We start from the raw sequence: 25,690 nt of genomic DNA, 5'->3' as shown, positions 1-25,690 counted from the left end.
CTATTAGTACCCATGTTTTAAAAGTTTTTATGAAATTAAAATTATTTTTTGAAAACATAGAACTACATAGTCTAGTTTCACTATTACCTCCGATTAGGCAAGGATATTTCAATATACACACGCAGAGAGTACTTTAATTTTCCTCTCCCTTTCAGCAAGAGATGCTTACTACGTTCCTCCATTTTTTTTTTTTTTCGTTAAACAGGTTTACTTTGCAGTCCATTGCTATTTTTGCTACTATTGAAGACGGTATGAATTTTTAAATTACTGGCCATGTTTCTCTTTCGAAAAACACACAGGCGCCAACTTGCCTTACTGGGTAGCCTGGGCACACGCCGTGCATGTTCTAACTTAAGCAACGTCGGGTCATCTGTTTATTTTCAGTATAGTGGTCTGGAAGAAAAGGCGGCTGTTGCCTAGGCAACCGACACCCCAGGCAACGGAAGGCCGCAGCGAGAGGGGGCGTGGCCTCGGCTGGCTCGGGTCGATAAGAGGTGTCCGCTGCTCGCTTAGGGAACGCGGCCTGTTGGTGCGGCCAGGCGGAGGCTAGGCTTCCTGCTTTCCCCTCCGACTACCTGGGAAGGTCCGCTCAGACAGGCGAACGAGGCTGCGAGCCTGCTGCTCACTTTCCCCACACGCGCTGCCGAGGAGCCTCGCTCCACGTCCCAACATGGCGGGCGGGCGCCGCGGCCCGCTGCTGACGGCGCTACTTGCCGCCTGGCTCATTGCAGCGACGTCTGAGGCCGACCCCGAGCAGGCCGCGCTGCCGGAGGAGCGGAGCCTGGTGCTGCCCATGACCGCTTCCAACTGGACGCTAGTGATGGAGGGCGAGTGGATGCTGAAATTGTGAGTGTGCCCGCCCGCCCCACATGCCACCCTGTTCTCGCGGGCGCCGCCTTCCCAGAGCCTCCCAGGTTGCTCCGGACGCTGCACTACCCGCTAGACTTGACCTGAGGTCCGGGGCCGGTTCTGCTACCGACTTACGGCGCCTGGCCTGGCCATTCGTGGTGCGCATGCGCGCCAGGCCTTCCGCGGTGACACCTGAAACTGAAGCGCACCTCTTACACTTCCTCGCCTTGCTCTCTCCCTGCTTTAAGGCAAAGTGTTTTAGGAGTGGGGTGGATGAATAATTTACCAAGGGAGGGAGGAGGAACGGAAAAAATCTGCAAGAAAATCGCGTGCCTTTCTTATAGGTGTGTAGGTAGAGGAGAAGGGGCGGTCATTCAATGACATGTGCTGTGTAAATACCTAGTGTGAGCTAGGCAAGGTATTTGTTGAATGAATAATTGCAGCACGATGAAGGCAGATCAGTTCGTATAAAATATGTTAGTCTTCATTTTGCAGACCCCGAGATGTCATTGTGAAAAAACAAATATGGGCGCCTTTCAAGTTTTAAAACACAATTTTAAATAAATGCTGATATTTGTTGTAATTTTTAGAAGTAGGACTTTCTGGGTCGATATAACTTAATTGTGCTAGTGTCATAAATAAAAGAACATTAATAAATTGCCCCTTTTGAACAATAGAAGGTGACTCGTAGATAATGCTTTTGCTTGAAGGAGATATGAAAATATAGTTTTGAGTTAGGAGCAGGCAAGGGATTGTTCTTCATAGATTAAAATTAACTTGTCATAGAAAGTGATCATTTGAAAGATTTGAAGTAGACAGTGAACAGATATCTGCATATGTTTGAGAAACCATAGTGGTGGGCTTGCAGAGAAAATGAATGGAGAAATAATCACTGAGACCCAAACTCCTTAGCTTGTGGTTTCAGCTGTATATATACTCGATCACTACTATTTGATAATTAATTTTTGGTGAGAGCACAGACACAGAATTGGATCTTTCTTTTATATGTCTAAATTTGAACCTTGCAGTTTAGATTGTGAGCAGATGCTTATGGAGCACTGCACCTGTATCAGGGGCAAGTTATGTCACTTAGTAGATCACATTGTTTGAAGAACTGAATGCACGTTACCCCTTCAAACATGCATTTTGGTCACAAAAAAGATATTTTAGATCTCAAAGTAAATGCCTTTAATATCATAATAAATCAATGAAATTATTAAAGAAATCTGTAGACATGAAGCAGTTATTAAAAATAAACTACTTTGGGTGGAGGTGAGGTTATTTTCCATTTAAGAGAGAAACTTTTAAAATAAGTGGAGCTTTATTCTGGACTGTCATGTTTACAGTAATTATAAGAGTTTTAAGGGAGGCTGTATTTTGTCAGCTAGTACAACAGAGAGTTCATTTTTCAGTAAGTGCTTACAAAATGGAGTTCTAGATGTCAGGTTGTTGTTTTTTATTAAAACTGAGTTTGTGTATGTACATGATAAAAGAAAGCAGAAAGCCCTCAACTCCTTTATAGTTCATTTTCGAATAGCTATTTTATTTTTTAAGTTAAAGAACTAAGAACACTAAAGCCAAGGTCAGAGTAAGCCTAGTTAAGCTTATAAATGAGCAACAGTCAACAACTATATTTGGCCATGTTGACAGTTTATTTTATTTCTTCATAAGTGTACAAGCCTAGATGTAATCAATTGCTCTAGGCTTGTCTTGTGTCCTTCGCATGGAATATGTAATGCATGCTGAGACTCGTAAACTGGAAATAAACTGTGTATATACTTGTGAACTTTAGTAGGAGCTCTCTTCATCCAGTACACTTAAGAATATTAAGTAAGGCTGGAAAAGAGAGAGGATTTAAACCATTGCATCCGACTTACTATGTACCAGAACCTAGGTGCTCATCCTGAAGGAATATTGTGGCTCTTTTCTAGTTGTGATACTCCCTCTCTTTCTTTTGACAAAATCTAACACATTGAGAAATAGAAAATTCATTATATGCTCAACACCACTATAAGCCTACTATATATTTCTAAAAATTCATTCAAACAGCCAATAAGTTATAAGATTTTTTTTCTAATGTATATAACAAAGAACAAAATGTGTTAATATTAGCTTCCATGTTAACACTTTGTTCAGGCAAACTGGTCATAATAAATGGAGATTATTAGAGGTCCACATTGTTAGATGATATATTTAACTTCTTTAAAGAAGCAAATTAGGCTTTCTGACAGTATTAAAAATTTGACATTACTTTGAATGACGGTTCTTTACTTGTTCATTTGCTTATGTGCTACCTCTCCTCTGGGAATTTTTTTCTTTTATATTCCACTTTATACAAAGCTACTATAACACAATTTCTGGTTATATTGGTATCAATAATTTATTTTTAAGGATCTAGCAGTATTTGTCTGCTCAGACATGAAAAGTTTCTATTGTAAAAATTGTTATATTTTTTTGTCTTTCCAACAATCATTTCTTTTTGGATCCTTGCAAATGAATTTTCAGTTTTAAAAAAGCACTTCTCTGCTAAGGAGAAATAGTTAAAAATATATTTGCAATTCTGGAACCTTTTTAAGATCTGAAAAATTCTTCCATTATTACATATTTATGTTTTCTTTAATGCTTTGGACTTCATTTTTATCTCTGTTTCTGCCATGTCTCTGTAATTGGCTTGCCGTGCTTTTTCCCTTAACCTTTGATGAAAAGTTCACTCTTTCTCAGGGTTAGGAAAGATTACCTCATCCTTAAAATGCCTCCTAATTTTTTCTTTCCCCTATTTTCATATCTTCATTCAGTTTCTTTGAAACCTTTTGCTATTTTAAATACTTGCTCGGCTCTCATTATATCAGTCTGAGAATAGTACTTTTGTTCTTTTGAAACAGAAAAGTATGCAATGTAATACATTCTGTACACTGTTCTGGTGCTTTTTTTCCCCAAAAGAAATATGATGCTATCTAAGTAGCTTAATTTTGACCCGCCTGCCTTTAAGCTGATATCAAGAGGAAAAGTATGTCCTTGGGTTAAGTTACCTCTGTAAAGTATATAAATCTTTATAAAGCACTGCTCTTTCTGACTTTATTCTTTGGATGATCATGTTTCAAAATTGAAATTACTCATCTGATGATGGAGAATTTTTTTCCCTAGGGTATTTATTTCCCTAGGACCACTAGGTTTTTGTCCTGTCTTTCCAATATTATTCTCATACTTGAAGAGACCATTGTCAGTATCATTGCCTTAACTTACCAATGTCAAATAGAATTTCTTGCAGTTTAACAGATTATTTTGATCTGTTGAGTGAATGTTTGAGATAGTCATTAACTCCTTGTTATGTGTCAAGTTCAGCGTTGGAGATCTGGGAAAATGAAGATGAATGAGCTACATTCCTTGATTTCAAGAGACTGGCTGTCTACTGTGCTCTGAAGGAAATATTAAATGTCGCTTTCATTTATTTAGCAGCTATTTACTGAATACTTTTTCTTTGTTGAGTATTCAGCAGTGTGTATTCAACAGTTGAGTCTTCTCACCACCAGGGCACTATTGGCATTTTGGGCTGGATAGTTCTTTAGTAAGGGAGAATGGCCCACACATCACAGAACCTGAGCCATCCCTGGCCATTGCTACATTTTAGTAATTACATGACATCAAAAAATTTTAACAACCTCCATCCCCTGTGCACATGCTTCTGATTGAAAATCACTACCTTAAGTATTGCTATAGCTATTTAAAAACGTGCAAAAGAGGAGCTTATAAGCTAACTAAAAATATTTAATTTCAGATTGTTTCCACAAAGGGTATTCATTTACATCACCTCCATCATCATCATCATCATCATCAGCAGCAGCAGCAGCAGCAGCATCTTAGTCATAGTAAACAGTGACATTGCTTACATCATACATTCTGAATGCTGCCTTATTTGATCATTCCAGCAGTCAGATGCAGAATGCTCATCGTCATTCTCATTAATTAGGGGAGAGGAAAACTTGAAAAGATTAAAGCTTTGGCACAGGCTGGATCATTAGTAAATTGTGGGGAAGGCAAGAACTAGAATGCAGGCCTGAGCTTTTTCACTTCCTGATGCAAGCCAGGGAGAGTAGCTGGGTAGTGGGAAAGCCTGAAGGGAGACAGAGTCTGACTCATTTCTGCTTAGGCTCACAGCTACCCAGCACCCTGGCCCAAATAAGGGGAGGCCTTTTCCCTGTGGAATTCAGAGGCCTACCCATGGTTTTTCTGTTTCTCTAGTTTTTGCTAATGAAGAGCATTATTACTATATACTCATTCTTGACAGTCCTCACACTCAAACAGTTGCTCTGCCTTCCCAATCCCCCAGGAAAATTCTTTTTCACTGTGCCTTGTTTGTATCTAGCATGGCCTATATCACAACTTGTAATTATAAATTAATTTATATGCTTTTGTACTAGGTTTTTGTCTGACTCCTCTAGACAGATAAGCTTTTAAGAAGAGGAACTAAGTTTTTCTTCTTCCTGTTTATCTCAAGAGCCTTAATAACTATCAAGTACTAGGTGTTCAATAAATACTTTTTGACTAGGTGATTGAATGAATAATAGATTTTAATTATTCCTTTTATTAAGAGCTTCCTTAAGTATATCACTGAAGGAAATACCTGTATGTATTTTCTTAGATATTAAGGATAATTGCTTTTCATTCACCACTTGTTCATTGGTGTAATAAATATTTAATTTGGCCTAAGACCTGCTGGGCTATGTTCTAGGTACAGGCAATGCACCAATCACCACCTTCATGGAATGTTCATTCTAGTAAAAACAGTAAATTCCATTTTCCTTAGCAAGTATTATTATGGTTTTCATAGAGCCATCAATTTGTATTATTTCCTCTATATTTTATAATAAAATTTCCTAGAAATGATCTTCTAAAGAAATATATTTGAGCATAAGACTTCAGCTCTTGGGTTCTTAAGAGATTTTCCAAAAAGAAGAATAGCACTGGTTGTAGTAAAGGCATCACTTGTTGACATTTTGATTTAATTTTATTTAAGTCACAGGAGGATAAACTTAGTACACCTCTTTCATCTTCATTGTCACAGATTCTTCTGAGCATTTTGGTCAAACTAAGTCCTAAGTGAAAATTGTCTGTCATCGCCCAACTCATTTTTGCAAGGATAAGAAAAGAATGTACTAGGAAATACTGGTGAAATTCGAGCCTGGACAAAAGAAAAGTGTACTTTTAATAAAGTTTTATTTCTAGGAAATATATTTAACTCCTTTTCTGAATTTTTTAGTACAGTTATTGAAATCTTATACCAAATTGAGTTCTTGCAATTAAAGATTCAAGGGCCTTCAACCATATTACATAAAGCCGAACTTAATATCATTTTTACATGAATACTAACATAGATTTAAAAAAGCATGTTGAATTTTGTTTCTGAGAAATAGTTAACAGTGGAGTGATATCCTAGTCAGCGTAATTTAACAGTGTTTTGTCTGTCTGGAATATTTTTCAAATGTCATTGTGAAGCTTACTGATTTTGTATACCAGTATCATCAGCAAAAAGTTTGAATAAGGAAGATACTGTTTTAGAGTTTCCATGACCATAAGGTATCAATTCCTCTTCAACACTCTTAAGTCAAAGAAAGATTGTATGTGAAAGTCAGAGCTGCACTAGGCAGTTCTTAGGAGAAGACCTCCACTAAGAATTAGTTTTAAGTAATATAAATGAAGATTGTATTCAGTCCTTTCTGGTGAGTTTTATTCATGCATAGGTACATAAATAAATTACTTTTATATATACATGGATGAATACATACACACAGAGAGGAAGAGCTTGAAAGTCACATTACTTTCCTTTGTATTTATTTGGCCCCTTGGGGCATTTTATTTAGTTTCTAAACTACTGCTTAAATGACTATCCTTTAAATACAAAATAATACTAATTAAAAAGCTGTAACAACAAAGGGCCAATTCCCACACTGGAGACTTGGAGCTGGCTTATCTCCATCTCTGAAAGAACACTAGGTGAATGAATGATCTTCCTGCATTTCCGCTCTGTAAGCTCTGATTAAATCTCAGAAAGAATAGCTTTAACAGCACTACAGACCAGTGGGTAACAGCTACGTAGAAAATGGAATATCTAAAATTACCTCAATGGCTTTGTATATCTAAAGGTCAATATTACAAAGAAATCCAATTTATATAATAGCCTGTGTAAAGATTAGGACTGGTTTTTTTTTTTTTTTTTTAATGATGAAATTTGCATTACTTAATAATTACTGAGGTAGCAAATTTTCCATGTTATAGGCAAAAACAGAGGCCTGGGGAAACAAAGAGGCTAGAGGTTATTATACTTAAAAACTTATTTTTGGTAATTTATGTTTTATTCCTTTTCTTTCTCCCCCTTCTTCCTCCTCTCTCTGTCCTCTAACCTCTCCTTCTCTCTCTCACCTTTCCATTCTTTTTCCCTCTCTTGATGTTAGGTCTCATTTTCCTTGGAGACTTTTAATCACATAAATACCTCCAAATAGAGGAGTTCTTGTTATATGTGGTTTTAGGTGACCTTAAACAAGTCTCTCTAATTATGCCTTTTTTGGCAATGAGTTTGTAAGGTTCAGATGAATTAGTGTGTTATAAAAGTGCCTTGGAAATGTTAAAGAGAAAACCACAAGTCCAGAATGGTGTCACTCATGCTAAAAATCAATGATACCAAACCTAGATTTAATACCTGCTCTAATTGCAGTTTCGACCTCTCCCAGAAACATAACTAAATCATTCAGTCTGGAATTTTCTGGTCAAGCACCAGTAAGCTAATCTGTCCATCCACCTAGCAGTCCTTAACCTTTTTGGCACCAGGGACTGGTACTTCTATGAGAATCTAAAGCCTGATGATCTGAGGTGGAGCTGAGGCAGTGATGCTAGCGCTGGGGAGTGGCTGCAAATACAGATGAAGCTTCACTTGCTCTCCTGCTACTCATCTCCTGCTGTGGGCATGGTTCCTAACAGGCCACAGTACTGGTTCACAGCCAGGGGGTTGGGAACCCGTGCATACCCTCGCCCCCACCTCCAAAGAAGAGACAACCCTCATGATAAGAACCCTTTTGTTACCGGGGAGCAAGGATCATCTCCCAACGCGCTGCCCAGGGTCTTGATGTCTTGAACAAAGAATTGAGCAAGACACTGAAATACACTAGGGAAGGAAGCTTTATTAGAAGGGAAAGTACACTTCCAGAAGTGAAAGCGGGCCTGAGCAAGAGAAAGGTGGCTCAAAAGGCCTGGTGTGACAAAGCCTTCAAGGTTTTTATCCCTATTTGCTGTGGGTGGTCACTTTTCTTAGAGGAGTGGGCTTCCTCGATTGACCATTAAGATTAACAGGACTCAGTGATTCATCATTTGCTTTCTGCACCTGTTCGTTCCCAGAATTCAGTCTGTTTTAATAACATTAATGAACTGCCATGCACATGGATCATATTATAATGGTGGTTTAATGAGGCTCAGGTGAGTTGAAGGTCATTGGGAGTCTTCATTGTGCAGGTGTGAGTGATTGGCTAAAACTGGTACCCACTTTTCTGCCTACTTGTTTCCTGGTATGAGTTACTTATATCCCAAAAATGCCTTCTGGCTTGCTTAATTGTGAGCGAGCTGGGGCAGACTCTTTCTAGAATAGGATGACCTCAGTGTCTTTGTAGGCAGACCCGAAACCCCCTATCCAACTTTTCTGCTTAACTTTTCTAAGAGCCATGAACCCCATTATTAGTAGTATGGATGTTGAGGGAGGGGAGATCTCTTCTGTATCTGCTTCCTGCTGGGAAGGGTCCTTGTCCCTGCCTATTGGAGTTTCATGGAGCTCTTTCCCTTTCTGCCTTAGGGTGGGGTCTTGGGTTTCCTGCTGAAGTGGCACCTCAGCCCCCAGATAAGGAAAAGAAGATACAAACTTGTTATTTAAATCATATATCTATTAATTTCTATTATTGATTTGCCTATTGAGTGAGTAAAGGAAAACAGACTTGGTTAATATATTTCTTTCCTTTTTTTTTATTAAGTTTATTGGGGTAACATTGGTTAATACAATTATGTAATTTTCACATATACATTATAATTTGACATTTATATATCTATTGTGTGTTTACCACCCAAAGTCCAGTTTCCATCAGCTACCATATATTTGACCCCCTTTACCTTATCTATCCTCCCACTCCTCTCCCACCCCCTGCCATCTGGTAACCACTAGTCCATTGTCCATGTCCATGAGTCTCTGTTTGTTTGTTCTGTTCATTTGTTGCTTTTAGGTTTATATCCCACATATAAGTGATACCTCGTTCAAGCAAAAGAAACCGTCAACAGAGTAAAGAGACAACCATCTGAATGGGAAAATATATTTTCAAGCAACGCCTCTGACAAAGGCCTAATATACAAAACATACAAAGAACTCATATGACTCAATATAGTTCTTAAAGAATAAAAAAATCTTTGGCCTAAAGTCCTCTCCCCTCTCAGACTCTAAGGATCCTCCCTGGCCTAGGGCCATTCCTGTATGATGGTCCCTATGATCCTTATCAAAAGCCTGAGGACCTGAGTTACCTGTTTCAGGGTTATTTTCTGGATTTGGGGTAGTAGGCCTTTTTCCCAAAGAAAGGGGGGAAGAAAACTTAACGAGGTTTACTAAAAAGAAAATTAAAGAACTCTGCAAGAGATGTCCCATATCATTTCCTGATAAAAGAATAAGAATTTTACAGATGATGTCCTGTATCACTTTCAGTTCTCTTCCCTCAAAGAAAGAATGTCCTGGCTCAAAAATAATACTTTCTTTTCTTAATAGCTCATTTGCCCCTATAAAAAACGCTTTGATTTTGTACAATCCCTCAGAGCACCTTTTTAGTTGGTAAATGGGATGCTGCCCAATTCATGAATTGCTTCATGAAGCAAATTAGATCTTCAAATTTACTCTGTTGAATTTTGTGTTTGATGAAACCAAGTAGTGTATATTACAAACATAATTTGTATTAATTATTTTTCTTGACATATGCCTCCCAATAACCTTCTAAGGTAGCTACTGTTATCCCATTTTACAGTTGTGGAAACTGAGGCATGGAGCGATTACTAGCCTGCTCAAAGCCACATGTTTAATTTATGGTTGATCTTTCTGAACTCTCTGGTAGAACTCTTATCCAATATACTGAAATGCCTTTGATGAGTACCTAATAATAAAATGTTTTGTTTATTTTTTTCCTAAAGTTTACCAACTGCTTTCCCAGTCTCACCTGACATTTTGGATATGTAGAAAATATATAGAAAGTAACTTCTCAGATGAAGAATATGATTCTTTTTAAAGTTTGTTCATTTGTTTATTTAGCAAACATTTATTGAACACGTACTGTATAACAGGAATATACTTTGCCCTGGAAATGTAGAGATAAGGTGTTTAAAAAGTCCATGTTCAAAGATTTCAGTAGATTGTTCTTAGACCATAATCTCTGATCAATGTCTCTGAGACTTCAGGGATTGGACATTGAGCTGTAATGGGAAAGTTAATAACATTTTAGGATGATCTTAGAATTGACTATACTAGTCTTTTCTAGTGATGGAGTGTTTACTAAGTCTGGCTGCCCCTGGGGCCAGGCTGGAGAGAGAAATGCATGCCTTGCTTTGGGCAGCCCTTTCTCTTCTGGGCCGTATCCAATCTCAGTACTTTTCCTGAAATAAATACATCCCTCCCCCTCCTTTTTATAATGTGAAAGATCAATATCTTGCCTGATTATACTCTTTTGTTGTTCTTCAGCCAAGTTGGTTAGTGTGCATGAATGCATTGAGTTTTGAATAGTACTTATATAGTACATACTTCTGCTTAGTTCATGATAAAATATTTGTAAATGATGACTTGAAAGCACATTTGATCCATTGTTTAGCACTCCCCCTCCTTTTTTTCCTTTCTCTAAGGCATTGTTTTTGTCTGTCTGTCTGTCTGCATGTATGTATTTCTTTGGCAGGCATTCTTTCCTATTTCTCCTACTCTCCTTCCCCTTTCTTAATGTAGAAATAATAGATACTGCATTTTGTAAAAACAGTTCCTGAATGGAAAAAAATGGAAAATAAATTGGGGAAATTGATATTTTTACAGTGCTGATGAGCCTGCCTATCCTGATCTTGGTATATCTTCTCATTTAAATAAATCTTTAAAGAACTATTTATTATGAAAATTTTCAAACATCCACTAAAAATAAAAGGATTTGTATAATGAACCCTATTATCCATTGTCCAGGTTCAATAGTTATCAATATATTGCCAATCTTGGTTCATCTATATACCCTGCCCTCTACTACTTGGCATAATTTAAATATGCTAACATTCACCCATTGTAGATAAACAATTTAGTGACATCAAGTATTCTTTAAATATCTATTGCATTTGTTTCTTCAATATTTGACTGGTGTTAAAGATTTTTTAAATATAATTTAAGCAGATTTTAAAAATAAAATATCTAGTTGGTAACATCTTGAAATATTATTAAAGTGCCCAAGGATTTTTTTCCCCCTTGGAGTTTATTGTTCTATTTTGTGAACATTTATTAATTTGTTTTATTTACTGCTTTTTGTTCTGGGTATTATTAAGCAAAACAAAACATCTCTCCAGCTGCACTAATGTATTTTGTGACATTATTCTGTAATGTTTATTTTCATTTTAATTGTGTCATGTGTTTGTATTTTAAAATGGATTTCCAGCAAATGTTTTGCTTGTTCACAGTAATTTATATTGAGCATAGCCCTACCAGCCCTTTAAGTCTTCATAAGGAATATCTGATCTCAATTTCTTCTAATTTCAGAGATTATCTTCCTTTTTGTGTTTCCTTGGGCTACTGCACATTACCACAAACTTAATAGTTTAAAACAACAGAAATTTATTCTGTCATAATTCTGGCAACCAAAAATCTAAAATCAGCATGTTGGCATAGATGGTTCCCTCTGGAGGCTCTAAGAGGGTATCCCTTCCCCACCTCTTCTAGATTCTGGTGGCTGTTGGCAATCCTTAACATTCCTTGGCTTGTAGCTAGCTGCCTAACACCGATCTCCGCCTCCATCTTCACATGGCTTCCCCCTGTGTCTCTGTGTCAAATATCCTTCTTTCTCTTATAAGAACACTAGTCATTGGATTTATGGTCTAAGCTGAATTCAGGATAATGTCACTCAAAGATCTTTTAATTATATGTGTAAGGACCCTCACTCCAAATAAGGTCATATTCACAGGTGTTGAGGCTTAGGACTTGAACATATCCTTTTAGAGAATACTGTTCGATCCACTATACGTTCTAAACAGCAACTGTCTCTGGATTTCCATTTTAACATCTGCAGGTAAAATCTTAGACCATTTCAGAGTTTTATGGTCTGAGTGTTTGTAGTATTTCACAGGACTATGTGAGGGCAGAATGAGGCCACTAGCATATTGCTAGGAAGACGGCCCAGGGCCGTCTTCCAGTTTTTTTCTCTGCCTCCATCTTCTTCCCTCATCCATTATTCACAGACCTATCAGGTGATTTTTCGAAAATGTAAGTCATCATAATTGTCTTACTTCTTTAGGGTTTACTTTGGAACTTGGAATAAAGCCCAAACTTCTTTATACAACTTTTTAAAAGGCTGTGGATAATATTCACTCTCTTCTCTCAGTACTCTGAGCCTTCACATCTACTGTTCTCTTTGCTTAGAGCAGAATATTCTTTGGCCCTCTCTGGCTGTTATTCTTGCTGTAGCTGTCAGCACAGGTGCCTTTTTTCTCTGTGGGTACTTCTGAGATCACCCAGATCCAGAGTGTCTCCGTAGCATCTACTCCAAACTCTCAGTCATGGCATTTGCCATTTGGATTGTCATTATCCCTGTGCGTACCAATGTTTATCTCTGGATTGTATCCACAAGGAGAGGAAGTACTGTGTCTGTCTTGTTCACAGTTGTGGCCTCAGCTTGGTGCTCAATTCATGTTTATTAGATGAAAAAGTAAATGTACAAACCAGGGTTCTGGCTGAAGGCCCAGTTATTTCTAACTCCTATTTAAGAAAGTGTTTGGTGGAGCCGGTTTAGCCCGCAACTTGCTTCTCCTTTCTTGGACTGGGTCAGAACTGCCACAGATCTTTGGAAATGATTCACATTCCTAGGGACCCACTAGCAACCAATTTTCCTATCTCTGCTCATCAGATATGTAACTTTGATGGATCCGAAACCAGTTTGGCTAGTTTAAAATTGTCTTCCTTTAGTGGAGCAGTCAAAACAGTGTTCTTCCTCAAAAATCAAAGAGCTGTATAGAAAGTGACAAAATTTGGGTTGATCGTAAGATTAACTTTGAAATAACATATTTTATGTATTACAATAGTTTGTGAAGATCTTAAACTTGGCTATTTTTTTCCCCTGGGGAATTAATATTCATGTATTAAATTCTAGGGGGAAAATATACTTCTGTTTTTCTATATCAAATGACTTTGGGGAAGCTTGCTTTTGTGCTTCCCTTTAATTACGGATTTATTTTTAATTTAAACCTATTCACTTTGTTTTACAGATGTTTTCATATGTCTATATTGATTAGCTACTGTTCTTTTATAGTTATGCCCCTTGGTGTCCATCCTGCCAGCAGACTGATTCAGAATGGGAGACATTTGCAAAGAATGGTGAAATACTTCATATCAATGTGGGGAAGGTTGATGTCATTCAAGAACCAGGTACTGTACATATTGAACATTAAATACAAAAGTTTGTTACTTTTCATTTTGAATTTTTTCAAAGATATAGAAAAGTTGCAGACCAGGATATTGGTACCTATGAACTGACCACTTAGAATCAACAGGTAACATTTTGGCAGATCTGGGTCTACGTATGTATGTGTTTACACATGTATATGAGTATATATGTTTATGTTTTTATTATTTTTTTCTTTTGCTACGTCATTTGAAAATAAGTTGCAGGCCTCATGATACTTTACCCTTCCATACTTTGGCATATTAAAATCTCCCTAATTATTTCCCACATGTCTTTTTATAGTTTTTGAACCAGGACCTAATCAAGGTTCACCATTTTGCATTTGGTTGTTATATGTTTTTAATCGCCCGCAATCTAGAATAGTCCCCCATTTTTTTCATGACATCTATATTCCGTAGAGAACAGGCTAGATATTTGCCTATATATTTCCTTATGGTGACATTTAACTTATATTTTTTGCATTTTCTATAAACTTGAAGTTCAGCCTAGAGGCATGATTCAGGTTAGATATTTTATGGCAAGAGTACTTCATGCTCTTGATGCTGTGACTTTATATTTTAGCCCACCAGCAGACACAGCTGTCACTATTAGTGATGTTGAGCTTGAATACTTGCTTAAGGTGATGGAACTAAACATCTTCATTGTAAAGAAAAGATCCCATTTTGAAATTAGCAGGTAATCTGTGGAGTGATACTTTGGGGTTTTAAGATAAATAATGATCTTACCTGAATCAGATATTTCATCGTGGGTTACAGAATGAATTTCTAATTATCTTGTTCCATCTACATTTATTAGCTGTTAATGATGTAATTTTTCAAGAGAAAGAAGGGGAGAGTAGAGGAATTTTTTATATTCTGAAAAGATATACACAATTTATATTTGTAGTTTAAAAATAACTGTATTCCGCATAAATTGAAAAGAAAAGTTGGGCTTTTATGGCTCAAATCTCAAATTTGACTGTTTTCAAACTTTATTAGGCATTTTTTCCTATCTACATTCTATTTCTACCTGTTTTACAAGGAAGACAGTTATGCAAATGTAACTATTATGTTTCTGTAATAACTGAGTTCAAAAAAGACAAAGTACTGAATTACTAATTAATTGGACAACAAAATTGATGGTGTCTGTTAAGATCAATGTGTTGACAAACCCATGGAGAGAGAGTTCTATTAAAAGCCATTAGTCCTCAAGCCTCCACCTTTTAAAACATTTGAATCAAAGCCACTTCTGCCTATCTGCTATTTAGAGACAGAAAATTATAGTTATTAGTTCATGGTTTGGGCTGTTATAGTTAGTTATTCTGTATGGAGGTCAAGTCATAGCAATTACATTTTTGCTGTAAACTTGTTTTCATCTTTTAGTAGTTTGAGTCCAATGAAATCAGATGTAAGCCTTGGTAATTAGTGAGCACCAGACACGTTTTATGAGTTTCTTGGAAATGCAGCAGGTCTATTCACATTTTAGCCATTTGGTATACCTGCTGTGAATTCACAGCATGATTTGAATTAAAAGAATTAAACAACTTTGTGATAGATTCACAAATCTAAAATCTAATCGAATATAGTCTTTCCATCTAAATTGTAGACTTACAGTTATTTTTGCATTGGTAATGGATTAGCACTTTTTTGATAATGAAGTAGAGGAGAAGTTGATTATGATGAAATATTTTTAAAACATTTTAAAAAATTCATCGTTGACTCATAGTATTTATGTAAATATAAACTATGTATATTTAAAATATCAAAGAAGAAAAGAAAAAGTCTTTGGTCTGGTATTCCGTATGAATAGTGAAGAAATAAAATCCAAAAAGGAAAAGTGTTTTATGTATTAAAAGAATTTTTTTAAAGTAGAGGCTCATGAGTTATTTAAAATGATAAAAACTTAAAAACTATAACTGAAATAAAAATTCGGGGACAAAATTCTACCCACATGATTGAGTGGCCTAGAGAATATTTCACTTCAGATTATATTATTTTATAAGTTTCAATTACAGTCCCAATGTTTTTCAATTAATGTGTTTATTCCACAATATTTGAGTTCTTACCATGTTCCAGGCTCTGTTCTGGATAACAGTGATACAAGTGAATAATGGTACAGGTGGATAAAGAAGACAAAGACTTGATTCCTCACTGAGCTTGCATTCGATAGACAGTAACAAAAGTAAAATGGAAAATAATATCTGATGGTAATAAGGTCTATGAAGAAAAAGAAATCAGGATAAACATGTGGAAAATATTGAAAGCTATTATTTTGCATAGCATGATCAGGAAGGACTGTTTGACCAGAAATCTTGACAGAGTAAGGAAGTAAATTACAACAAGCTTTCAGAGAGAAGCATTCCAAGCAGAGCAAGTAGAATGTGTAGCTAGGGGTGTATGATAGCCAGGGAGTGAGTACTCAAGGTAAATGAGGCTGGAGAGATAACAAGAAATCAAACCATGTAGGGTCTTGTTGGCCATGGAAAGAAATTTCGATTTCAAAATAAAGAAGATAGAAAGGAAACTTCAGGCAGGTTTTAAGCAGAGGAGGGACAAGATATGATTTATGTTTTAAAAGAATTCCTTTGGTCAGTTTGGAACAGAATTTTAAGTTTCACAATGTTTAATAGAAATCCAAACAGAGATAAGCTAGAAGTATGCATTTGAAGATCATCACTGTAGATGATCTTTGAAATGGGGGGAAAATTTAAATTGTCAGAGAAATGTGTAGAGGATTGAGAACCACGAGACTCCAACATTTAGAAGAAAAGTTTGAGCAGAAGAAAAGGAGAAGCTAGTGTGGTAAAAGAGAGATGGAGAAGTAAAGGTTCATGGAAGCCAAATAAAAAGAGACTGTCTTATGTGGTGCTGATTCACTGGTAAGCCTCTGGTGTTGCTGGTCTCTATTCTTAGGAAGCTATTCGCGTGTTCATTTTTACAAAATCTAATACCCTGATCAAGCAGTGGGAAACCATTGAAATGGTAGTTTTTCCTCACAGTTGAACACTTTACTGGATATTTCTGTATACAGATTTATATTTGGTTACAGATCTCCATTACTATAGTCTTTCTTCAGGGCTACCTTGCAACCAGAGTGGTAGTAAGGGATAATTTAATTTCTTTTCCCTGCAAGTAAAATTTAAAAAGAAGAGAAAGCAAGAATTTTTGAAGTGTTCATGCATAATTCTTTAGTTATGCCATTAACTATTCCACTGGTCTATTTAATAAAAGATTTTTTTTTTTAGGTATTTTTAACCAAAAAAAGGGTTTTAGAATTTTAAGGACTGGGGATTATAAACTCATTGCATTTTTATAGCTGAGATGTAGAAGTCAAGGAAAGGGCAGGCCTTAGATTAGCATGCAGATGAGTTTATTTGTCAAGGACAGGAAAACAGTAGCTGCTTATAGAGCACCCATGAGTAATATGCTGGCTATTTCACTAGATTAGAGGTAAACCAAACCCTCTACCAGGGCCAAGAATAAGCTTTGTAGTTAAAACCGCTAATTTATTACAGAAGCCAATTTAGCTTACTAGTGTTAATATTTTTAGAATTATAAAAATTTGTCTTTTGTATTCTATTATTTTAACAACTTTATTTCAATCTCGAAGGTAAGATTAGTTCTCCTTTTTCTTCATTGTTTTCATTCTGCTACTCCCTTTGGTGGTAATAACTAACATTTAGTTAAACACTTACTTCAGCCTCTAATTATGTTAAGCATGTACATGAATTTTAGCTTTCTAACAACACTAAGAAGAACAAACTGTTTCTGTATTTGTTACTCAGAAAACTGAGGTGCAGAAAGGTTAAGTAACATACCCAAGGTGACACAGCTAATGAATGGTAGAACAAAAACTAGGAGCTATCCTCATTTTCTTAATATTGAACTTAAATAATTTCTGTTGTGTTTTTGCATATCAAAATATAGTTCTGTCATAATTTTTTATTTCTCCAATCTTTTAATTCTTTTTTTTCCTTTTGCTGTGTATGTTTAAGATAAACTTGCTAATAAGTAATTTTTTATGCATTTTGTATTAATGCCCGTTTTATATTGCAATGCAGTCTTTAATTTAAAGTGGAAGTTATGTCTACGACCATGCCACCCTGAATGTGCCCGATCTCCTCTGATCTCGAGAACTAAGCAGGGTCAGGCCTGGTTAGTACTTGGATGGGAGACCACCTAGGAATACCAGGTGCTGTAGGCGTTAAAAAAAATAATAATAACAATAATAATAATAATCATAATAATAATAAAGTGGAAGTTACCCTTAAAGTAAAAAAGGCATGTAGAAATTGCAGGAGACGTGTAGTTAAACTTTATCTCTCTTACTTAAAGGTTTAAGAGTGTACTTGTTTCTTCCACACTTTCTGAAGTTTGTTGCAGTGAACCATTATGCAAACCTTGAAATGAGCTCCTGCCTTATTAAAATGCTTCATTAAGATCCACACTTGCTTTTCAACCCTGAAGCCGCAACCTAAGATGATGCTTCTCTGTTCCAAGTTGATCATGTTTTAAATTTTCAGGTAATTAGTATCTCCCTTGACACTTCATAGTATCAGTGTTAAAGGTTAGATGACATTTTTGGAGCACTGACGTAAGACCCAGAGATTTCTGACATCTTTTGACTTCTCAGAAGTGACATTTATTTGAGGTGAATTTTCTATAGTGTTGGATCTTCAAGGGCTTAGAAGTGGTCATAATCTAAAGACTGTTTTGGTTGCTCTTGATCGTGTTGATTTTACCGAATATGTCCTCAGTGACAGTGTATTATTTCAGACAACAAATGGAACTTAAATCTGAGTAAGATACTGTAACCTTACTATTAATATTCCACATGGGTGTTGTTTGAAGAAATATTGACAAATATAAATGAAAGCAATCTTGAGGCATAACAATTTATTAATAATGGTCATTATTTTAAATGAACCTTAATTTATGGTCTCGTATATTGGTGCAGTCATTACAGAAAACAACATAGCAATTCATATCAAGAACCATAAAATTCATATACCCTTTAACCTAGCAATTTTAGGAACAAGCATCCTGTTATACCTTCTAGCCCAAACCAGAAAAATGCAGAATAATCTCAGAGACCATCTGTCACTATGCTTTTTCTTATTATCTCTGGATACATTTATTAGTAAAGATATGTTCTCCAAAATAATGTACAATTTCCAACGTGTTTAACACTAAATTTGTTACATCCTCTCATTTTATTCTACCTTTGAATCATAGTTTTAAATGTAGAAAATAAGCTAGCATTTATTTAGTATTTATTATATGTCAGATGTTTTCTGTGGACTTTGTAAATGTAAAATTAATAGTAAAATTGAAATAGAAATTATGAAGGCCCATTTATAATAAGGAAACTGAAGCCCAGAGAATTTAAATTTAATGTCCCAGATAAAAACTAGTAAGAGGCAGAAGGTGGGGTTTGACCCCAGGCAAGCTGGTCTTGAATCTGGAAATATTGTTTTGCATATTTACATAATTTAATGTATTTTATGAAATAATTTTTATATTATTTATTTTTTAATTTATTGCCATGGACAGTGATGACCAAGAACGTATGAAAAATTTTAGAGAACAGGTTAAAAATATTGTCTTCAGTTGTTAGGATACAAATCCTATCATTGTATTCTGATAAAAATAAAACCTAAATAGAAACTTGAGGAAATGTGGGGATGCTGTTTGTTCATTCCATTTAAAAAGATCATATAAATAAAGCATAATTCCCTAACATTGTCATTTCCTTAGATAAAATTTTTGGGTGGTCATAAGAATCTGTAGCTAGAAAAGAAGTGAGATATGAAATTGTTTATAATAATTATTTTAAGCAAAACCATATAATACTTTTTAAGCCCTGAGGATTACCAGTACTTTCCACCTTAGCAATTTAGAGTTGGAAATATACTAAAAGATACCCTTGTCCCCTGCTAGGGTGGAATTCTAAGCATGTTAGAGATAAGACTGACCTGTAGACAGAAGTGATTGTCAACAATCCTCAGGTAGCTTCTCAGGTCATATGTGGGTTTTTTTGTTGTCCTTTAGTTTAATATACAATGATAAATGTATATTGTAGATGTTTCTTTTTATAACATTGACTTTTACCGCCTTCAGAGTACCATGTTTACTTTTAAGTGCCATAGGGCTATTTTAGAGTCTACTTGGTTTGATGTGAGAAAAAAAATAGAGGATCCTTCTTTAGGAAGACTCATCATTAATAATTATTACGCTGAATTTCAAACTGCATGTGACCACAGAGATGTAAAATTTGAGCTACTTTATTTGATTACATATTTTATTTTGTCCAGATTGTTCTTCATTGGGAAAGGCAGATATAAGAATGTGCAAATGATGTCTCTGTCATTTTTCCATGCTGGCCAGGAAGATCTTTAACTTTCCTTCTCTTCACCAGAACTAGGCCTGCTCACTCCTGGTGCCCACATGAGTATTATTTATTTGTAAACATATAGAGAGCAGGCATCTGTATTTTACTCTTCATCTCATTCAGGTTTTTGTTACATGCCCCTTTCTTGATATCTATCTCTGTTTAGGGTCATGAGTGAGAGTATTAAGTTCTTTCTGTCTGCTACTAGACTGTAAGCTCTTTGAGAACAAAGACTGTACATGTTTTTGCTTATCTGTGTGTCTTGTCACAGTCCCTGGAACAGAGAAAGAGCTTAGTGAAAATTTACTGAGTAACTAAGGGTTTTATTTGTTTTTGTCTTTAGTGTACCAAGCATAATGTTTGATATGTGGTTAGTATTTAGTAATGATTTGCGAAGATAATTTGGAAAGTCTGTTTAATATACAAAGTCTCTTGACAGTACTTGCAGATTTTATAAATGTGCAAAGATTATACATGATCTTATTATTTCATAATTCTTTTTAAACATATAACTAATATACCTATTATTTATTGAATACTTTACTATGTCCTAAGCACTTAACATACTGATCTAATCTAACTTCAGAACAATTCAATTAGGCTTTAATATACCCATTTTATAGATGAGGTAACTGAGACTAAGAAATGTTCAGTAATTTATATAAGGTCATAAAGCTAGTAAATGGAGAATTTAGTGTTTAATCTAGGTCACATGACTATCCTTTTAGCCACCACACAATTCCAAGTCATACACAAGACAGAAAACTCCAGTGTAACACATCAAAGATAAGCATATTATATGTCAGTGACCAGAGAGTGCTAGGTAAATAAAAATGGGTAAAAATAAAATTTCTTTAAGTCAAAAAAATTAATAGTATCTATGATTTAATTTGTGGTTATAAAAGCAAGCTCCAAGCATACTTGTTCTTACAACTTAATTTAGACACTTGGGTTCATCTGAGTTTGACTCATAACTTTTTTTGTTTATCTTCTTGTAGGTTTGAGTGGCCGCTTCTTTGTTACCACTCTCCCAGCATTTTTTCAGTAAGTTTAAGTAGTTTTCTGCTTTTGCAAATATTGAAATCAGTAGATGTGTATGAGGAATTCTCAGTTGTTTTCCATAACCTTTTTTTTTTTTTTTTTTTTTGGATAACATAAAAGGGGGGATGATTCTTAATAGACAAGTAGAAATTGGTTAAGTAGATAAGGTAGAAAAGGCCTTTCCACCTTCTGAGAACTGTAACTGGTTCTGTATGGCTGGCCCGAAGGGTACAGTTGGATCATCCTGGGTGATGAGGCTAGAGAGGCTTAGGTAGTGAGAGGGGAAAGAGAAAGGTCTGGATAGGTTCTGAAAATACTTAGGAGGTGGGATCATTGGGACTTGGTGACTGATTAGCTTAAGGAGTGGAGAGCCTATGATGACTACCAATAAGCTATGTATAACAAGTAAAAGTTATTAGGATCCAGTAGAATAAAATGAAGTTTAGAAAATAGAGGCCCAAATGGAGAAGATAGTATTAAGTGACTATGCTAATTCCAAATAGAAAAGTTTAGGTAATAGTTTGATTTCAGGATCTAAAGCTCAGAAGAAAGATCTATGTTGGAGATATGTATTAGGAATTCCCCAGCATTGAAGTAGGTAACAGTTGAAATATATCTAGAGAAAACATATACAGTGAGAGGATGACTAGGTCAAGGATAGAACTTGGAACTGACCAATGTTCGGACAGGGAGTAAAGAACTGAGAAGATTAATATTTATATATGCTTTCTGATTTATGCCTCACTTTAATTTCTTTGTTCATTTGAGCCAAGTTAAAATTTAGAGTGGAGTTCACATGTAAAACCAATAGTTATTTTGATTTTTATTATCTGTAACATTTATTATTTTAATGAATTTATTTTCTATTTATTTTTATAATTTACAGTGCTAAGGATGGGATATTCCGCCGATACCGCGGCCCAGGAATCTACGAAGATCTGCAGAATTATATCTTAGAGAAGAAATGGCAATCAGTTGAGCCTCTGACTGGCTGGAAATCCCCAGCTTCTTTAGCGTAAGTTTTGTTTGTTTATTTGTTTGTTTGTTTGTTTAAACAAAGAGGTATCAAGTGAACAGTCTATGGACCTTGAAAATTACATTTTTCTTCATATTCACTCTGATTACCCAGATTACATATGGTCATGCTTAGACCATGCTGTTTTTCTGGTTTTATGACCCACATATGTTTCAGCTGATTGTTAGTATACTGGGGATTAAGTATCCAGATTCAGGTGGGTTACAGAAAGCCCCTCCCCTAGTTTTTGCACTAAGTCATGACAGCTGTTTTCTCTTTACAAAATATGGGTATTGAACACCATATACCATTCTTTCTTTCTTTTAAATTATTGGTAATATAGGAGACTAAATCTTTCTTGAATTATATAGTACGTGAAGGAATTGCTTTTGTATCTATATGGAAAAGAAAACCTATGGTGTCTTTGGCCACCTAGCGGAATATTGTGGTAACTCATGGCCATAATGGCAAACTCCATAATGGTGAGGTAGGTGAGGCCAAACCATAATAACTTTTTCCACATTTGGTTTTAATTTTGAATGAATTGTCATATTTGGAGTTAATTTTGTTAGTATATACAATTGTAAGGAATGTCCCTGCTGAAAAAGGATCAAATTATGTTCTGTTTCAGAAAAGAATCATCTAGTAGCATTTATACAATAACCCAGGAAGCATGCAGCTTACTCAAAAAGCAGCTTTTTGTTCTACAAATATTTAAGTACTGATTTTATGCCAGATACTGTTCTAAGTGCTAGATAGTCAAAAGTGAACAGGACAGATATGGTCCTTCTATTCTCCTCAGGTAACTTAAAGTCAGAAACAGTTAAGGAAAAAACTAGAGATGTGAAGAATCATAGACTGGATAAGGGCTGTTTGAAAATCAAACAAGAAAATGAAAACCTTTACTAAGACATGGTATTACCATGAGGGCATGGACCTCCATTAGATGAGAGGCTAGGGGAGGTCACTTTTAGGGGAGGGGACTACAAGGGAACCCTGAAGGATAGGACAGCCTAGCCAGGTGAAGAATAGGGGGAGCTATATTCCTGGGAATGGGTATAACATGCGTATAAGCTCCATTGTGGAAAAAGCTTGATATGCTGAGGAGCAGTGGAAAGGTGGTTGAGGTTAAGACAATGAAAGGTAGGTAGAGTGATATATAAGCCGAGGAAGAGAGGCAAGGAGGAGCCAGATCGCACGGGCCTTTAACCACGGCGAGGAACTTGGGTGTTGTCAGTGCATGCAATGACAAGGTGACTCTTAGAAGAGACCCGAGAGTGCAAGAATAGATGAGGTCAGACAGTTAGAAGGCTGTTGTAGTGACAGCAGTGAGGATGGAGAGATAGGGTGAATTTAAAATATATTTTGAAGGTAGACCTGGCTAAGATGAAGGAAAGGGAAGATTCACAAAAAGTCTCCTGGGTTTCTGGTTTTAGTATTTTGTGGGTGTTGGTACCAGTTACTGATTTGAGCAAACCATGGGTTCAGTGTTAAACAGAATAAGTTTGAGATGCAGACTTCTTCGTAGAGCTGTCAAGTTGGATGCATGGAGATGGGTCTCTGTGAAGAATGCAGGAACACAAATACAAAACATATAGATGGTATTTAAAGGTTTAAGAGGGAGGAGATCACTTAAAGAGAAGGAAAAAGAGAAGTTCTTAGAACTGAGCCATGAGACACTTTAAACTTAAGAAGTCGGGTAGAGGAGTCAACAAAAGGAAAATAAATAAGAATGCTAGTGAGGCAGAAAGACAAGCAAGGATGTGTGATTTCCTAGAAGTCAAGTAAATTAAGGTGCTCAAGAAGGAGGAGTGGTCACTTTAGTCCCATGTTAACAAGGGGTGAAAGATCAAGTCTGAGATATGGATGTTGAATGAAGCAATGCAATGTCACTGTGGCTTTGACAAGTAGTAGTAGTATAGTAATAACAGGAGCAGGTTTAGATGGGTTAAATATACTACTGTAAGGAAGGAGAAACAGCAAGTGTGGAGAAGTTTGTGAACCTGGAGGGCCATGCGAGGTCCAAGGATCTTCTTTTTGAAAGATGAGAAGAGGGTAGAATATGTTTTCATGCTGATGAAAATGATCTGGCAGAAAGGGAGAAAATGCTAATGCGGGAGGAGGAGATGGCAGAAAGAACTCAGTCATTCACAAGCTAAAGGGATGGGATCTAAGCCACAAGTGGAGGAATTAGACTATGGTCAGGCAGGTAGACTTTCTCTGTCGTAACAGGAGAAGGTGGATGCAGGTGAACCTCAGCTCAGATTTGGTGCTGGGGAGATAAGAGAGATCACACAATGCCTTCTGATTTTGTAGTGACATATGAAGAGTGTTTGTTAGCTAAGAGTGCATGGGGAAGGGAGGGCATGTAAGGGTATGAAGATAGGGAAAAGGACAGCAGAGCTTAAAAAATGCAGTATTGAGTGTTCCCTGAGGTTTATGAAGGGAGAACAGTGAGCTGGTCATCTGATTTTTCCCCAGAGACATGCAGCTGTCCAAGGTTGGGGTTTTGCCAGGTATGTACAATAGAGGAAGAAAGGGCCAGGGGATTTGAATGTATTTGCAGCAGTGACTGTAATGATGGCCATGGAGTAGAGAGGACAGTGTACTGCAAAATGTAGAAGGGCAGATTCTTGTGACCTGAGGTTTGTTTTTGTCTTTGTTTTTCATAGTATGCACCACCAGTAGTTCGTTCTCTCTCTCTCTCTCTCTCTCTCTCTCTCTCTCTCTCTCTCTCTCTCTCTCTCTCTCTCTCAATCTCTCAATCTCTCTATCTCTCTATCTCTCTCTCTTTTAGGATGTCTGGAATGGCTGGTCTTTTTAGCATGTCTGGCAAGATATGGGTAAGTAATCTTAAACGTAACTTTTGCAATTCTTTGCAGAAGGTTTTTTTTTTTTTTAATAGTAAGAACATAGCTTCTATAACAATAGGAAAACAAACATTTATAAATACTTTTAAAATTGCATTTTTCCTCTTAAGCAACACAACTATCCTCATGTGGGGTTCCCAGTGGAAATGTGTCTTTGTGTAGAAGGGCATACATTGAATAAGGACCTGTAGGTAACTACTGTGTCAAAGTCATGTTTTCTTAGATCAGTGGTAAATCCTTTTATCAAAGCTTAACGGGCTTACATTTTTATTTCATCTTATTTTTCCATTGTTATAATCTCCTTATAGATCAAAGATCTAAGCCTGAAAGTGAATCTTTATGTCAAGGATTAGCAAACTAAAGCTTTAGGGGCTGGTCACCTGATTTCATAAATAAAGTTTTTATTGGAACGCAGCCATGTTCATTCATTATCTATTGTCTATAACTGCTTTCATTATCTAATGGTAGAGTTGAGCACTTGTGACAGAGAACATGTGGCCCACAGACCTCAAATATTTACTCTCCTGCCCTTTGAGGAAAAGTTTGAACACCCCTGTTATATGTGATTGTATCATTTCAGTGAATTAGAACTATTATGTAAGTTAAAAGGTTGAATAATTATATGTTCTTGACTTTGTCGCAAAACCTTTTGCTCCTCTTTATGTGTAGAGTGAGCTAAATCCTGCCAGATTTAACACAATTGCTGTGGGATTAAATATATATCCTTAAAGTATTTCAAGTCTTTTCTAAGCTATGATTGTAGGTCATAGCATCATATTTGGAACTTAATATTGAAGGAGCTCATGAAGACTCTTTTGCTTATGCGTATTGATATATGTTGACGG

The 25,690-nt window shown here is 36.1% G+C and overlaps 1 protein-coding gene and 1 pseudogene across 1 annotated transcript in view; both read left to right on the top strand.

Annotated features, from left to right (window-relative positions):
* The first annotated feature begins 464 nt into the window (after positions 1–464).
* Positions 465–25,690, top strand: part of TMX4 (thioredoxin related transmembrane protein 4) — a 36,962-nt gene continuing 11,736 nt past the window's right edge. Inside the window, exons 1-5 of the mRNA XM_016139483.2 lie at positions 465–846; positions 13,398–13,513; positions 20,918–20,963; positions 21,847–21,975; positions 24,773–24,818. Coding sequence (XP_015994969.2) covers positions 671–846; positions 13,398–13,513; positions 20,918–20,963; positions 21,847–21,975; positions 24,773–24,818 — 513 coding nt within the window. The 5' untranslated portion in view covers positions 465–670. The remainder of the gene's footprint in view (positions 847–13,397; positions 13,514–20,917; positions 20,964–21,846; positions 21,976–24,772; positions 24,819–25,690) is intronic.
* On the top strand, positions 17,614–17,732 carry LOC118610123 (annotated as a pseudogene).

Source organism: Rousettus aegyptiacus, unplaced genomic scaffold, assembly GCF_014176215.1.
Source record: "Rousettus aegyptiacus isolate mRouAeg1 unplaced genomic scaffold, mRouAeg1.p scaffold_m13_p_12, whole genome shotgun sequence".
NCBI lineage: Eukaryota > Metazoa > Chordata > Mammalia > Chiroptera > Pteropodidae > Rousettus > Rousettus aegyptiacus.
Note: the sequence above shows the minus strand (reverse complement) of the source record. Positions and strands in the feature narration are given on the sequence as shown.